The sequence below is a fragment of the Brachyistius frenatus genome, unplaced genomic scaffold (assembly GCF_029030835.1).
Source record: "Brachyistius frenatus isolate BFR_SWC_R1_liver_20210118 unplaced genomic scaffold, ASM2903083v1 Contig_97, whole genome shotgun sequence".
Classification (NCBI taxonomy): domain Eukaryota; kingdom Metazoa; phylum Chordata; class Actinopteri; family Embiotocidae; genus Brachyistius; species Brachyistius frenatus.
In genome coordinates, this window is record NW_027210696.1 from 541673 (window position 1) to 555806 (window position 14134).

Consider the following 14134-nt stretch of genomic DNA (forward strand, 5'->3'; position numbering starts at 1 on the left):
TTGCACACTCCAATTCAAAAAGTGTGCTTGACTGCATAAAAATCAACAAGAAACAGCAGGTTTAATAAAAAGTATACTAAGTTATGACATTAACAAATATTGCTTGGGTAAGAACTATCAATACAACATTCATAATCTGTAAAAATACTGATGTTATTTATATACTCAGATGCCCATGTGGCAAGAACAAACAGAGAAAGCTCCAATATTGCATATTACAGAACATAGGACTTCTGACATGAAAGAAACCATGTCCCAACAGCACTGACTGAACATGTTCATATTTCTCCAAGTGGCAATGACATCAGGCAAAAAAAACCAACAACTAACCCTATTCCAGTGAGGAGCATATTACACATTGGACACAATGAAAGTATCTTCATGATTAGTTTTCTTCAGGTACATTGGCCTTCATTCAATAGTCACCATATCCCCAACCAACAATATCTCCAGACTTTTTTTTTTTAATTGAAATAAGATGTACTGTGTGCTTTCTGTCCTTTGTATTTAACTACAGTGTCAGTTGAATGTGCTTGTTTCATGTGACTGATGCATAACAATGTAAATGTCTGACTGTTGTTGAGACATGTGCATATGAGTTAACTCTGCCCTTTCTCTGTCTCTCTGGAGCGCCCTCATTCATGGTTGGCTGCTCGGTAGCAGAACTGAATACTAAAAAGTGGTACTCATGTCAAAGTAATACAAATAACACCAAGTCATAATAATCATTCCTGTCAATTGAACACACAGCAACTCAATGGGAAAAATGGCAGGTTTTAAGCTGGAAATCATAATGAAAACATTTTCAAGGCCAAATTTTAAAACAACTGAGAGTTTAAGAATTAAATGTATTGTACTTACCACTGCTGTATGAGGCATGGGGTTAAATCCACAAAGATTGCAGACAGTGTTCTTGCATTCAGTACAAGTGTTGTAATTGGGAGGATCCTTGGAGCCCACGTTGAGATCGACCTTGCAGAGTGGACAGGTGGACACTTCTGTGGATTTTGGAAGCTCTGGTGCAGCTTTCTCCACTTTGGCCTGAGCAGATGGAGTAGGCTTGGCCTGTTGTGGTGGCTCTGATTTCTGGGCAGCAGCTGGTTTAGTATCCTTTGCAGGTAATGGTTTAGGAGAAGCTGGCGGTGTGGGCTCAGATTTCTGTGCAGCAAGTGGTTTGGTATCCTTTGCTGGTAATGGTTTAGGAGAAGCTGGTGGTGTGGGCCCTGATTTCTGTGCAGCAGGTAGTTTGGTATCCTTTGCAGGGGGCATCTTAGGAGAAACTGGAGGTGTTGTTTTAGGAGAGACGGCTGTGGTGGACATCTTTCGTGGAGTTGGTGGTGTAGTTTTAGGTTCATCCTGGACAGCTGAGGTAATCAAAGTTGATGCAGAGCTTAAGAAAGATGACCCAAACCCAAACATCTTTCCTGTCACTGACTCAGCAGGTTTTGTAGCGGTTGGCTGTGTTTTCGGGGCACCAAAGCCAAAAAAGCCTCCTGACTCCTGTTTAGCAGGCTGAGCTGCTGGTGGTGCAGATTTAGCAGGAGGGGTCACAGATTTTGAGGGCTGTTGTGGCAGTTTGCCAGCTTCTTGCTTTGCAGCACCTGGCTTTACTTCTGGCTTTGTAGTTTTGGGGACCTGCATTTGTGGAGGTTTTCCAACAGGTTGCTGCTGGCCAGTCCCATCCTGAGCTTGTCCTTGTTCAGTACCTGACAACACCGGTGTCTTTTGGACAGAATCCCGTCGTGGTGCGTCCTTCTTTTGGACAGCAGTTGGCACTGGGGCCTCAGCTTTGATGGTTTCTTTTTTGAGTAGAGTTGTTTGAGTGACTTCTTTCTGGGCATCTGTATTTTCTGCGGGCTTCTTCTGGACAAATGGAGGCATGGCCTTCTGTTCAGAGGGAGGAGGTATAGGACCCTTGCTTAGCAAGGGTTGTGGTTTCACTACAGCAGGCGCACGGGGTTCAGATTCTGCAAGGGCTCTCTTCATCTGGCAGTTTAGACAAAGCCATTCCTTCACCTGCAACAAGTGCAAGGGAATGCATAAATTAATGTTGAAAAAACAAGACACAACACTGTTTTGACAGAAAAGTGACATAGAGATGATTTTACTGGACAAGTTTAAAACGATTTCATCACAAACAATGCAGAGTGGAGAAGGTATTCAACTACTTCAAGCATCTTATTGTCATATGTACTGATTCAAAGGCAATTAGTTCATACAATATATAATCATGTTGATTGTGAAATAATACTTGTTGATTCTTAGTCAATAGCAAAGGATTGTTGTGGTATTCAATTATAGCTTAATTTGGCAGTAGTTACAATGGGCTTGAGAATTACAAGAACATTAAAATTACTACAAAATTGTCAACCTACAGATCATTAAACACTATTACTTGCTATAGCAAATAATGAATTGTTGCTGCAGGGATGATAAATCATAAAACAAAACATTTTATTTAAATTTGGATTTAAATCATATTTCATGGGGTTTTGTCCAAATTTAAGTTAAATTTAAATCAATCACTGAATAAATAGAGAATGTCAAATCAAAGCTCTCAAATTAAAGCAATGCAACAATTGTGGGCACAGTGACTTACCTCGGACACATTTGACATTGGACTAAATCCACACTGGTTGCAGACAGTGGTCTTGCATTCTGTGCAAGTGTTGTAGTTTGAAGGATCTGCGGACCCCACGCTGAGTTTGACCTTACAGAGTGGACAGATGGACGGCTCTGCTTTTGAAGCACCTTGGGTGTCTGTTGATACCTTGGGGAGCTCTGATACAGCATTGTCCACTTTGGCTTGTACTGCTGATGGAGTCTTATCCTGCTGTGCTTTTTCTGGTTTCTTCTCCTCAGTTTTCTGGACTGCAGGTGGTTTGGTATCCTTTGCAGGTAATGGTTTAGGAGAAGCTGGCGGTGCAGGCTCTGATTTTTGTGCAGCAGGTGGTTTGGTATCCTTTGCAGGTAATGGTTTAGGAGAAGCTGGCGGTGTGAGCTCTGATTTTTGTGCAGCAGGTGGTTTGGTATCCTTTGCAGGTAATTGTTTAGGAGAAGCTGGCGGTGTGGGCTCAGAATTTTGTGCAGCAGGTGGTTTGGTATCCTTTGCTGGTAATGGTTTAGGAGAAGCTGGTGGTGTGGGCCCTGATTTCTGTGCAGCAGGTAGTTTGGTATCCTTTGCAGGGGGCATCTTAGGAGAAACTGGAGGTGTCGTTTTAGGAGAGATGGCTGTGGTGGACATCTTTCGTGGAGTAGGTGGTGTAGTTTTAGGTTCATCCTGGACAGCTGAGGTTATCAAAGTCGATGCAGAGCTTAAGAAAGACGACCCAAAGCCAAACATCTTTCCTGTCACTGACTCAGAAGGTTTTGCTGCAGTAGGCTGTGTTTTAGGTCCGCCAAAGCCAAAGAAGCTTCCTGACTCCTGTTTAGCAGGCTGAGCTGCTGGTGGTGCAGATTTGGCCGGAGTGGTCCCAGCCTTTGGAGGCTGTTGAAGGGGTGGCTGTCTTGCCTCTGGACCTGGTGGTGGAGCAAACTTAGAAGGAGGCTGAACTTGTGAAGTCTGTTGCTGAGGTGCACCAGGCTGTCCTTTGGGTGTCTCTGTAGAAGGCTTTTGTGAAGCCGGTGACACATCAGTCTTTGAGATAGTGGGTAAATCAGTTTTGTCAGGCAATGAAGCAGCTGTAGGGGAAACTTTTTTTGTTGGTACACTAATGGCTGGGGAATCTGTTTTGTTGGCTGTAGCAATGTTAACAAGCTCAGTTTTGGGTGCGCCTGGCTTAGGAATGTCTTCTTGAGTAGCTGACACTGGGATTTCTTTTGTCTGTGGGGGGGCAGGGACCTCTTTGCTTGGTGAAGGTTGTGGAATTATCATGGGGAGGCCTGGAGGTTCAGAAGCTCCAAGTGCTCTCTGCATCTGGCAGTTGAGACACAGCCATTCTTTCACCTGAAATGCAAATACAAAACACAAGTAAGTCAGGAGTTAGTTAGTTATTAATAATTAACTAAATTTTATTTTTTATTTTTGGACAATCTATGGTCTAAAACAAGTAATGTGTTTCACATTTCTGATCCTTTAAAAGGAGACAGGAACTGGGAAAAACAATTTACAATAACAATTTTTTTTTATAGTGATTGCAAGTTATAAAATTCTTACCAAAAATAAAACCTTGACTAAAAGCAAATGTTAAGAAGATCAATGTAATCAATTGTGTGCTGACCAAAAAGCTGAATGAATGATGACGAAATCAATCCTACATGAGTTTTTTTTGTCATTTAATTACCTCTGTTACATTTAGCATCGGACTAAATCCACACTTGCTGCAGACAGTGGTTTTGCATTCAGTGCAGGTGTTGTAGTTGGGAGGATTTTTGGAGTCCAGGTTAATTTCCGCCTTACAGAGTGGACAAGTAGACTGATCCACTTTGGGGGCAACTTGGGAGGCTTCTGGCTTTACAGGCGTTGATGGACCTTTATCCACTTTGGTTTGTCCTGATAGAGGAGCCTTGGTCTGCTGAGGCTGGTCTGGGATCTTTTCCAGATTTGGTTTCTCGGCAGCAGGTGCTGAGGTTCTCCGTGGAGAAATTGGGGGGCTGGACTTTGGCGATACCTTGGTAGAGAATTGCGGAGCAGACATTTTGCGAGTACTTGGTGTTGTACCAGAGGCCTCTTGAACTGCCGATGATATTAGATTGGATGCTGAACTAAAAAGGGACGAACCAAATCCCAACATCTTCCCAGTCGCCACCTCAGTTGTTTTTGAGGCAGCTCGCTGAGATTTAGGACTACCAAAGCCAAAGGAACCTCCTGATTCTTCATTTGCTGGCTGTGCTGCTGTTGGCGCAGTTTTAGCAGGTGATGTTTCAACTTGTGATTCTTTGTTTGGAGCTTGTTGGGGCTGTACTTCATCAGAGGATTTGATTGGTTGATCAGCTGATTTCTGAACTGGTTCAGCTTTTTCTTCTTTCTTTTCTGACACCACTTTAGTTTTAGGAGAACTTGGTGGAGTAAGACCCTTTTTCTTCTGAATTGAGGGTTGAGTATCGGTGGCGACAGGAGGAGCTTGGGTAGGTAGTGCTGTATTGAGGTCTGAAACTACAGTCTCTTTGCTTGCAGGTGCAGCTACAGTTGGAACATCCTTGGCAGGTGGTGTAATATCTTTTTCGTCTTTTGTTGGGACTGAAACAGTAGCTGGGGTTTCTTTCGCAGCTGGTGGGGCAGTGGCTGATGTTTGAGTAATATCCAATTTCTTTTGTGTTGCTCCTGGTGTTGGACCGTCAGTCAGATTTTTGTCTGGAACTTCAGCTTTTTCTGTAGGAATAATATCTTTCTTTTGATCGACAGTGACATCTTTTGGGGTGGTTACAGACACTTTCTTGGGTGATGCCTGAGGTTTCATCAATGGAGGCTGCACTGAGTCAGCTGCTTTGAGTGCTCTTTGCATCTGACAAGTCAGGCACAACCACTCTTTGATCTGTAAAGAAAAACATCATTTTGAGTAAGTGAGCCTGTAAAACATTGAGGCATTTGTCAGATCAAATTAAAGTACAGCACAGCACAACAAAAGGCAAGTATGTGTATTTGTAAATTAAGTGAGCAGGTTAAGAGTACACCACACCATCAGTTTTTAAAGTGACACAATATCATTTTAGTGTAGTTTAAAACTATAGAGAAGGGTAAATATTGCATAGTATGACATATATATGATTAATACATGTATGTATACATGTTGAGTGAATCTCACTTACCCCTGATTCATTTGGCATCGGGTTAAATCCACACTGGTTACAGACTTTGTTCTTGCATTCAGTGCAGGTATTGTAGTTGGGTGGATCCTTGGACCCCATGTTGAGTTCAGCCTTACAGAGTAGACAAGTGGATTGGTCTGGTTTGACAGCTGCTTGGGAGGCCCCTACAGTCTTTGGAGGCTCTGACGGAGCTTTGTCCCCTTTGGCCTGTACCGGTGGAGTTGTCTTGGTCTGCTGGGGTTGCTCTGGCTTGTTCTTCTCCTGAGCAGCAGGGGATTTCATCTCTTTTGCGGGAGACATCTTGGGAGAAACTGGTGGAATGATTTTTGGCTGGTCTTGAACCGCTGAGGTAATCAAAGTGGACGCGGAACTGAAAATGGAGGAACTAAAGCCAAACATTTTCCCAGTCGCCGACTCAGCTGGCTTGTCAGCATCAGGCTGAGTTTTACCACTGCCAAAACCAAAGAACCCTCCCGTCTCTTTCTGTGCTGCTACAGTGGCATTACTTTGCTTACGTTCAGTTTTTCTTGTTGGGTCTGGTGATTTGCTCGGACCTGATGTTTTCTGGGGCTCTTGTGGTATTTTTGGAGAAGGAGCTGGGCTGGCCTGTTTCTGAACCACTGGCTTGGTGGCACTCTCAGATACAGCTGGTTGTGCTGTTACAGATGGTTTTCTCTGAGGTGAGTGTGGTGCTGATGACTGTTTCTTTTCAGGTTTTGCTGGGTCGGTGAGGTCTTCCTTTTGGAGTTTTTCGGGTGTTTTAGAGTTGACAGAAGCGACTCCTAGGGGCTGGGTTACTCCTAGAGCCCGCTGCATCTGGCATGTGAGACACAACCACTCCTTCACCTAAAAAAGAAAAACAGGTTCCATTATAGTCTACTGTTAGATAATATGTGAAAACTTACCCATTATTTTGTCTTTATTTAACTACTTTGTAGGATTTGTTTCTTTTTTTTTTTTTTTATTATTCCAAAGCTGTTGTATAACAGCTAGTAACATAGATTAAATAGGGTTTTCATTATGTATTACTCCTAGAAAATAATATACAATACAATTTAAACTCAATGAACAGCCAAAGAGAGACACTTTAAAAATAAGTAAATGTGGTGTCAATCTGTACAGTGTGTTGCAGTAAAATAAAAATATAATAAATAATTAATGTTTTATTTAGTCTCACCACTGTTTCATTTGGCATCGGGTTAAATCCACACTGGTTGCAGACTGTGTTCTTGCATTCAGTGCAGGTATTGTAGTTGGGTGGATCCTTGGAGTCCATGTTGAGTTTGACCTTACAGAGTGGACAATTAGACTGGTCTGGTTTGACAGCTGCTTGGGAACCTGCTGCAGGCTTTGGAGTCTCTGATGGGGCTTTGTCCACTCTGTCTGCTCCCGGTGGAAGTGTCTTGGTCTGCTGGGATGGCTCTGTTTTCTTCTGCTGCTCTGGCTTCTGGGGAGCAGGGGGTTTGATCTCGTCAGCTTTTGGCTGTGCTAATGGTGGGCCCTTGGCTTGCTGTGGTTGCTCTGGTTTCTTCTCCTGTTCTAGTTTATTGACAGTGGGAGGTTTGGGATCCTTTGCTAGAGGCATCTTGGGAGAAGCTGGTGGTGTGATTTTGGGTTCATCTTGAACAGCTGAGGTAATCAAAGTAGATGCGGAGCTGAAGATGGAGGAACCAAAACCAAACATTTTACCTGTCACTGACTCTGCAGGCTTTGCTGCATCAGGTTGAGCTTTCTGACCACCAAAGCCAAAGAGGCCTCCTGACTCTTTCTGTGTTGCAGCAGTGGCATTACTTTGCTTACGTCCAGGTTGGCTTGCCTGTTCTCGCTGTTTCTCTGGAGCTGTTTTCTGTTTTTCTTGAGGTGTTTTACGATCAGGTGCTGGGCTGGCTTGTTTTAATGGTGCAGAAGCAGCTTCAGGTTTGCTTGACTGCATTGATGCCGTCGATTGTTTTCTCGGTTGAGAGACTGGTTCTGAGGTCTCCTTCTTTAGAACAGCAGCGTCTGGACTGTCCATCTTTAGAAGAGTCGTTGGTTTGGAGGAATCTTTTAACTGAACTCCAGCAGTTGAAGGAACTTTGTTGGGTGATGCTTGGGATTTCAGTGCGGGAGGGCCCGGTGGCTGAGAAGCTCCAACTGCTCGTTTCATCTGACAGTTAAGACACAGCCATTCCTTTACCTAAAATATCAGGAGACATGTGGTTAGGTGTTGATTTAGAATTAGGAATTACAGAAATCCACCAAAAAAAAAAGAAAGGAAAAAAAAGTCAATATGGTTAGTTTAAAAAGATCACAGATCAATGAGACATATTTTAAATATGCTGACACTAAATGTAGAGTAGAATACAATTACAGTAATTTCTTTTGTCACAGACAAATATGTATTTCTACACTTACATCTCCCATAGGCATGGGGTTAAATCCACATTGGTTGCAAACAGTGGTCTTGCACTCAGTACAGGTGTTGCAGTTGGGAGGGTCCTTGGTGCCGATGTTAAGCTCGACCTTGCAAAGTGGACATGTGGTCTGGCCTGCATTAGGAGCCGGATGAGAGATTGTTGCTTCTTTTCGTGGCTGTGGTGGAGCTTTGTCCTCTTTGCTCTTTTGGGATTCGTCTAGTTTCCTCTCCTGCTCTGGTTTCTGAGCAACAGTTTTGGGCTGTCTTGCGGGCGACATTTTGGGAGAAACTGTCGGGGTACTTTTCGGAGAAATCCTGGGCCCATCAGACATCTTGGGAGAGACTTGTACTGGTGCAGACATCTTACGAGAGCCTGGTGGTGTAGTCCGTGATTCATCCTGAACAGCAGATGATATCAAAGTGGACGCTGAGCTGAAAATGGAGGAACCAAAGCCAAACATCTTTCCACTCATGGATTCGGTTGTTTTTGAATGAGAAGTTTTAGGACCACTCAAGCCAAATAGGTTTCCTGACTCCTGCTGTGTATCTGGGGTGGCCTTACTCTGTTTTAGTCCAGGTTGACTTGTCTGATCAGCTGGTTTCTGCGAACCGGATGCCCCTGTGGTATCTGGACAAGTTTTCTGACCAGGAGTTGGGCTCGCCTTTGTTTCACTTTCTTGTCCTTTATCAGCCTTAGTTGCAGGTGTTGCTGCTGCAGGTTTTGTCTTCTGAGGAGAGCCTGGTGTGGAACTCCCCTTCTTTTGAAGTACATCAGGCAGTGGAGTCTCCATCTTCAGAGGTGCATCAGATTTTAATGACTCCTTCTTTAGAGTTTCCACTTGATTAGGAGCTGTTGTTTTCACATGTACAGCAGATGGAGAAATTGTGTTAGCTCCAGTGAGCGGTTTTATCAGAGGTCCAGTGTGCTCAGATGCACTAAGAGCTCTCTGCATCTGACAGTTCAGGCATAACCATTCTTTTATCTGAAAAAAAGAAAATATAAAGCATTAATAACTGGAATAGCTTGTTTTCATCAAAATATGCACAACCATTTCATAGTGTACTCCTGTTCAGTTAATAACTGTCACGTAACTTTCTATTCATAAATTTGTATTTTATCGTATTTTCAAAGTAAACAGGGAGACTGTGTCATCTTTGCTATTATTACCTCTGACACATTTGGCATTGGGTTAAATCCACATTGGTTGCAGACAGTGTTCTTGCATTCAGTGCATCTGTTGTAGTTCGGAGGTTCCTTGGAGCCAAAGTTGAGTTCCACTTTGCAGAGTGGACAGGTAGATTGGCCAGCCTTGCGAACAGCAGGGGAAGCTGCTGGAGCCTCTGCTGCTGTTTTTTCTGTTTTGACTTGTGGCAGTGGAGAAGTCTTGGGCTGTTGAACCTGCTCTAGTTTCTTCTCCTGCTCCCGTTTCTGAATAATAGGTGATTTGGTTGCCTTCGCAGCAGGTATCTTGGGGGAAACTGGTGGTGTAATCAAAGTGGATGCAGAGCTGAAGATGGAGGAACCAAAGCCAAACATTTTTCCACCCAGTGAGTCAGCAGGCTTTGCTGCATCAGATTGAGGTTTGGGACCACCAAATCCAAAGAAGCCTCCAGTTTCCTCTTGTTTAGTTGACGTAACATTGCTTTTATTAAGTTCTGTTTGATTATTCTGGTCTGGTGGTTTCTGAGGACCTGTCTTCTGGCCTTGCGGCGGAACTTTCTGATCAGGAACTTGGCTGACCGGTTTTTGACTTTCAGGTCCTCTCATGACTTCAGTCTTTGCTGCCTGCTCTGCTGATTTGTGTGGTTTCCTCTGAGGGGAGCCTGATGGCGAGGCGTCCTTTATTTTAGATTCAGCAGATGTTGGAATGTCTTTCTTTTCAGGTTTTTGCAGTGTGGGAGTTTCCTTCTTTAGGACACTGGCAGGTGAAGTGACTTTATTTGGTGAAGCCTGTAGTTTCATCATGGGAGTTCCTGGAGGCTCAGATGCTCCTAGTGCTCTCTGCATCTGACAGTTGAGACATAACCACTCCTTCACCTACATTAGAACAAACAGTATATCAATACAAATTAAAACAATGTGGTTGTAGTACAATGGAATGTATTTTGCTTTTAAAATATTTTAAAATCTATTAAAAATAAGACAAAATGTCACAATCATTGTTCAAGTAACTTTTCTCTGGAATCTCTTATTACCTACCTCCTTAACATTTGGCATGGGATTAAATCCACATTGGTTACAGACAGTGTTTTTGCACTCCGTACAGGTGTTGTAGTTGGGAGGATCTTTAGAGCCCACATTGAGTTCCATTTTACAGAGTGGACAGGTGGACTGGCCTGCCTTGGAAACACCTGGCAAAGCTGATGCTTTCTTTGGCGGCTCTGATGGAGGTTTGTCTGCTTTTGGCTGTTCTGATGGTGGGACCTTGGCTTGCTGTGGTTGCTCTGGTTTCTTCTCCTGTTCTAGTTTCTTGACAGTGGGAGATTTGGGCTCCTTTGCTGGAGGCATCTTGGGAGAAACTGGTGGTGTGATTTTGGGCTCATCTTGAACAGCTGAGGTAATCAAAGTGGATGCAGAACTGAACATGGAGGAACCAAAACCAAACATTTTACCAGTCACTGACTCTGCAGGCTTTGCAGCATCCGGTTGACTTTTAGTCCCACCAAAACCAAAGAAGCCCCCTGAGTCTTGCTGTGTAGGTATAGTGGCATTACCCTGCTTTTGTGCAGTTTTAACTGTCTGGTCTGTTGGTTTCCGAGGACCAGTCTTCTGGCTCTCCTGGGGTGTTGTCTGACCCGGAGCTGGTCTGACCTGTTTCTGACTGTCTGGCCCTTCAGTCTTGGCTGGTTGTGCTGCTGATGCTGATACTTTTCTTTGAGGAAAGCCTGGTGCAGAAGCCTGTTGTGGCGCAGGCTGTGCTGGAGTCGTCTTTTTAACAGAATTGACTAAAGATGTGTCTTTCTGAGGTTCAGCTCCTGCAGCAGCTCGTTTCACCTGGCAGTTTAGACAAAGCCACTCCTTTCCCTTAAAAGAACAAAACACACAAAAAAATATACATGTATTATTTATCAACATTACAAATAATGATGAAAGCCTTAAAGAAAAGATGCCAAAATAGTGAAGCCAGGAGTAGAGGTGTCCTATTCTGAACAGCAAAACACACACACACATACACAGACAAATGGAGTGCAATGATCAGACTCTGTAGAGGGCTATGGTGAATTAGAGGAAGACAGGATTGGGTTGCTCCAAATATTGAGACTGATGAGGCATATGCAATCTTGATGTGAGAAACACACCGCCAAACATAGTTATTGTTTGTGCTCTTGATAACACTCCCTATACCATTTATTTATGAAAAAATCCTATCACATTTGTATTTAATTACATTTGTTACAAATGTTGTTGTTTTTTAAACCAACTAATTATATCTTGCAAAAGAGAAAATGTTTTGAATTATGAAGCCAATCGAGAGTAATGACAATATTTCAGTGGTTTAGACATTTTATAACACCCACTTCCCGATGTGCTTGCAAAATGCACAGAAGGATACTTCCGTTTCAGATTTTGGTTCAGCTCAGCTTTAGCCATGAGTTTAAGCACCATCAAGAGATCAAGTAGCATTGGACTGTCCTTGACATGGCAGATACTAATTGTGCATTGAATTACAGAGTCAAGTGTCAAGTCCTTTGTGCTTCAGGTAGCCTGGAAGATCCTCTGTCCATGTGGTATTCCCGACAAGACAATACCCATGAGGTGTATGTGATGTGTATGTGTTTTTGCATAGAGCCTTTAGAGTAAATGTCTTTGAATACACAGCAATAGTGTTAAGGACAGTGTGGACAGTCTAAACAAATAAGCTAATAAACAGTTTTTCAAGCATTGTGGAGCAATTATTTTCAAATTCTCTCTGTTACTATGCAGCAGTGGTAACAATTTTGTAAAAAATAAATAAATAGATATAGCACTCCTTTTAAAAAAGCGAGTAACTCCACAGGCATTTCTTTGTATGAAAGTAAACCCAGACGACTGGGTCTGAAACATTGCCTTCTCGCTGTGACTTGCAGTCAAAGAATTGGAGATTATGACAGAATTTCACATGGAAACAAAAACAAATGTCACTCTAATTTGAATGCAATTCATATCTGTTTAATTTCCTGTTCATGCAATTTTGTGCAAAAATATTCTTTAAACATGCCTCGGTCATAAGCTGGAATGGCATAAACCCTAACTTGAACATGTTTCCATCTATTCATGTAATGAGTTGTACCATTTGGGAATAGTTCTGCAAACAATGAATTTAAAACTACTTAAGCAACCACTCTGAACATCAAAAAGGAACTTAACACCTTCAAAGAACATAATTCACAAGTATCACGAGCATGCTGCAGGGCTGTATCTAAGTAATGAACACTTTTGTAACACTGAGGCAATACGGTAACAACTCAGACTGAACAGTCTCTTTAAAATCATGCAGGAAACAAAAGCAGTTTGCTTTCACTATTATGCATGCATGTATTTAAACACTTGACAACAAATTAACAAATGTCCTAATTCGCTTGACAACAAATAAAAAAATGTCCTCCCTTTCTTTGAATCTTAATTCAATCGTTCCTAAATTCATTCTGTAAATACAGACGTCTTACCTCTTTAACATTTGGCATGGGGTTAAATCCACATTGATTACAGACTATGCCTTTGCAGTCAGTGCAGGTGTTGTAGTTGGGAGGATCCTTGGAGCCCACGTTGAGCCCGACCTTACAGATTGGACAAGTGGATTGGCCTGCTTTAGATGCATTGGGGATGGTCGTTGCTGCCTTTGAATTCTCTGATGGGGCTTTTTCCACTTTGGCCTGCCCTGCTGGATGAGCCTCTGCCTGCTGAGGTTGATCTTGTTTCTTGTCTTGCTCCGACTTCGGGACTGAAGGTGGTTTGGTCTCCTTTGTTGACTGCATTTTAGGAGAGGCCGGAGGTGTGGTTTTAGGCTCATCCTGAACAGCTGAAGCTATCAAAGTAGATGCAGAACTGAAAATGGAGGAACCAAAACCAAACATCTTCCCAGTCACTGACTCTTCTGGCTTTGCAGCTTCAGTTTTACCACCACCAAAGCCAAATAAACCTCCAGACTCCTGCTGGGGAGCTGGGGTGGCACTGCTTTGCTTGCGTCCAGTTTGACTAGTCTGGGTTGGTTTATGTGACAAAGATGTTCTCTGGCTCTCAGGTGTCATTTTCTGAACAGATGCTGGACTGGCTTGTTTTTGACTCTCTGGTCCTTTAGCAGCTTCAACCTTGGCTGGCACTTTTGTTGATGTGGACTGCATTTTTTTAGGTGAACCTGATGCTGACATTTCTTTTTTGACAGGTTCAGCGGGAGATGGCGTCTGGTTTTGAGAAGCAGAAATTTTGCTGGGTGTTTTCTTGGGAGGTCCTGGTGGTTCAGAAGTTCCTTGAGCTCTCTGTATTTGGCAGGTAAGACAAAGCCACTCACGCCCCTGGACAAAAAATAAAAACACACACATTTGGCAAAGATGATGCACATAGGTTAAATGTTCACATAATACACCAATATTTAATATATACATGTATAGTGTTCCTAAATAGTCAAGAGACTAATATTTTGAATGCAACTAGTCCACCGAGGGCATCACACTAATTTAGCCATACAAATGTAGTTGAATTATTTGTTAATTTTATGTTAATAAAGACCACCTGCAAAAGTTATCAACATTTTACAAAATAATTGCAGTTTGTGGTGCATTAATCTCAAATCATATACCCAGTAAAGTGTCATGTTGAAAAAGCTTTCATCACTTAAGACTTCATTAGTATATATATATATGTACTGTACTGTATTGTCTGCAATGAACAGCAAAAAAGGTTAAAACAAAGAGAACTTTGTACAATTAGGATCAATAGGTATGTGTAAGACTGTGAAAAACATAAAATAAGTGCACATTTAGTTTTAACACACCAAAATCGTGAGAAAATAT

General features: G+C 42.6%; 1 protein-coding gene across 7 annotated transcripts in view; it reads right to left on the bottom strand.

Moving 5' to 3' along the window:
* Positions 1–14134, bottom strand: part of pclob (piccolo presynaptic cytomatrix protein b) — a 62144-nt gene that overhangs the window by 45152 nt on the left and 2858 nt on the right. For all 7 annotated transcript variants that reach the window (XM_069711148.1, XM_069711147.1, XM_069711146.1 and 4 more), the window contains exons 3-11: positions 12791–13636; positions 10344–11168; positions 9312–10181; positions 8143–9126; positions 6926–7924; positions 5749–6594; positions 4284–5474; positions 2600–3946; positions 862–2016 (exon numbers count right to left, since the gene is read on the bottom strand). In XM_069711148.1, coding sequence (XP_069567249.1) covers positions 862–2016; positions 2600–3946; positions 4284–5474; positions 5749–6594; positions 6926–7924; positions 8143–9126; positions 9312–10181; positions 10344–11168; positions 12791–13636 — 9063 coding nt within the window. The remainder of the gene's footprint in view (positions 1–861; positions 2017–2599; positions 3947–4283; positions 5475–5748; positions 6595–6925; positions 7925–8142; positions 9127–9311; positions 10182–10343; positions 11169–12790; positions 13637–14134) is intronic.